The 1,958-nt window shown below is 46.7% G+C and overlaps 1 protein-coding gene across 1 annotated transcript in view; it reads right to left on the bottom strand.

The window, feature by feature from the left end:
• Ovgp1 (oviductal glycoprotein 1) overlaps positions 1-1,958 on the bottom strand; it is a 16,689-nt gene extending 14,731 nt beyond the window's left edge. The window contains exons 1-3 of the mRNA XM_031376141.1: positions 1,926-1,958; positions 1,297-1,326; positions 720-924 (exon numbers count right to left, since the gene is read on the bottom strand). Of these exons, the coding sequence (XP_031232001.1) occupies positions 720-924; positions 1,297-1,326; positions 1,926-1,950 (260 nt within the window). The 5' untranslated portion in view covers positions 1,951-1,958. The remainder of the gene's footprint in view (positions 1-719; positions 925-1,296; positions 1,327-1,925) is intronic.

The following is a 1,958-nucleotide window of genomic DNA, read 5'->3' as shown; positions in this document are numbered from 1 at the left end:
AAAAAAAAAAAAAAAGAAAGAAAAAAAGAAAGAAAAAGAAAAAAGAAAAAAAGAAAGGAAGGAAGGAAGAAAAGTCTATAATGTTTCTAGCCATTTGTTTTCTTACTCACAAATATTCAAATGTGCCTTTGAGTGCTTGAAACCCAACAGCAAACACATAGACAAGCATCCTACTGGCTGGGAGGCTGGCCTGCCCATCACTCTGTTAACTAATAACAAACCTTCCCTTGGGCAGAGTAGGAGCCCACAGGGGCAACAGGAAACACCTCACAGCTCCTGAGCATCAGCTTCTCTGTGTGGTCAACGGTCTAACTATTCTGTGTTCAGGGAGCTCCCCTTGGAAGAAAACTCACAGCCTGGCAGTTGCAAGAGGCAAGACCATTAACATTTGTTGAGCATTTATGATTCTCAGAACCCCTTTGAAGCACATTAGCAGCATTAACTCCTCACAACTGGGCTTAAAGGGTGAGCTGAAGCTTCTCAGGAGTAAGGAGTGTGAAGACACTCAGGAAGAGGCAACACTACCAAGCCATCGAGGCGAGAAGGACCTCAGGGGGCTGGTCAATGGAGAGCTCTTACATCGGAAGTACTCAGACCCCCATTTGAGAGAAAAACAGAGTTAGAAAAATCAGGAAAATTTAAGAGTAATAAGAGAAGTGGGCTTAATTTCCTTGTCGCTCGCTATCAAATCTGAGAACTCAAGCACACATCTAACATACCTCTCCTTGAGTCTGTTGAACTCTGGATAGAGAACGGTCTCATCCTGAAGATTCTTAGCAACAATCTGATTGTTGCTCATTGAGGCAAAGGCAAATATCAGGTGTGTACAAAGAAAGGGGTCCAGGTCACCGGGCATGATGGAGGCAGGGCCCGGCCGACTGTGTGCCCAATTGGTGAAATAGCACACCAGTTTGTAGGGAGTGCCTGGCAAGGAGAGCAAGTATTAACCATGGGGCAAAAAAGGAGCTCAGCTTCTGAGCAGTAGAGAAAGCCTAGCAGCCTAACCAGAGACCAGGCCACTTTAACAGCCTCCATATCTCCCACAAACATGCACCAAAGCCGCCTTTGCATGCCCCCAGACATCTTGACCTTGCTGCTGAGGCCGCAGAGAAGAAAGAATGCCTTGTGAGTCTAGATCTTGGCACATACTGATACACACAAACAGCAAGTAACCAGAGTCCTGGATCAACAACCTCTGACCAGGGAGCTACGGTAGGCAGGGGTCCAGGAGACGCTGAATGGAGATTTCCTAGCCAGTGAATCTCCCTGGCTCTGGGAGAGAGGTGGTTTCCTTACCATCACTGTGTTTCATCAGTAGAACCAGCCCTGCAGGAAATGAAGACATTCATATACACGTATGCAATGTACATGCTCCACATACCCTCTGGTTAGCAAGTGCCCCCTCCAACGCAGCACCGTGTGCACATGCAGACACACAAATGGAGACAGGTACCAGTCACTGCTTTCCTCTCCTTCAAAGCTAACAAAATGGAGATAGTCTAAGCTCCTTTTCTAAAGAACATCACCTGCTACATGTATCTGCTTTGCACAAGGACAATGATGGTTAGAAGTGTTCGCTAGAGCTCTGTCAGTGATTCTCAATTCTGGCTACAAATTCAGAAGTGCACACACATGCATACACACACACACACACACACACACACACACACACACACACGCATACACATCACAGCCCTCTCCTCAGAAATTTCAAATTAACTGGTCCAAGATGAAGTCCGAGCATGAAAAGCAGCATGCTGGAGAAGTACTGTCCAGCCTCTTCCTCCACAAGTGCCTTGAATTATTTTCTATCCCACATTCATCTAATCCAACTCCCTAAGCCCTAGGTTTCCCTGCTGGGCACCAGAGAAATGACAAACCAGTATCTCCTAGACTGTGCCATTGCTAGGATGTGTCATACTCACCAGCCAACAGCAGCAGCCTCCCCATCTCAACTG

Source organism: Mastomys coucha, unplaced genomic scaffold (genome assembly GCF_008632895.1).
Source record: "Mastomys coucha isolate ucsf_1 unplaced genomic scaffold, UCSF_Mcou_1 pScaffold16, whole genome shotgun sequence".
NCBI lineage: Eukaryota > Metazoa > Chordata > Mammalia > Rodentia > Muridae > Mastomys > Mastomys coucha.
Note: the sequence above shows the minus strand (reverse complement) of the source record. Positions and strands in the feature narration are given on the sequence as shown.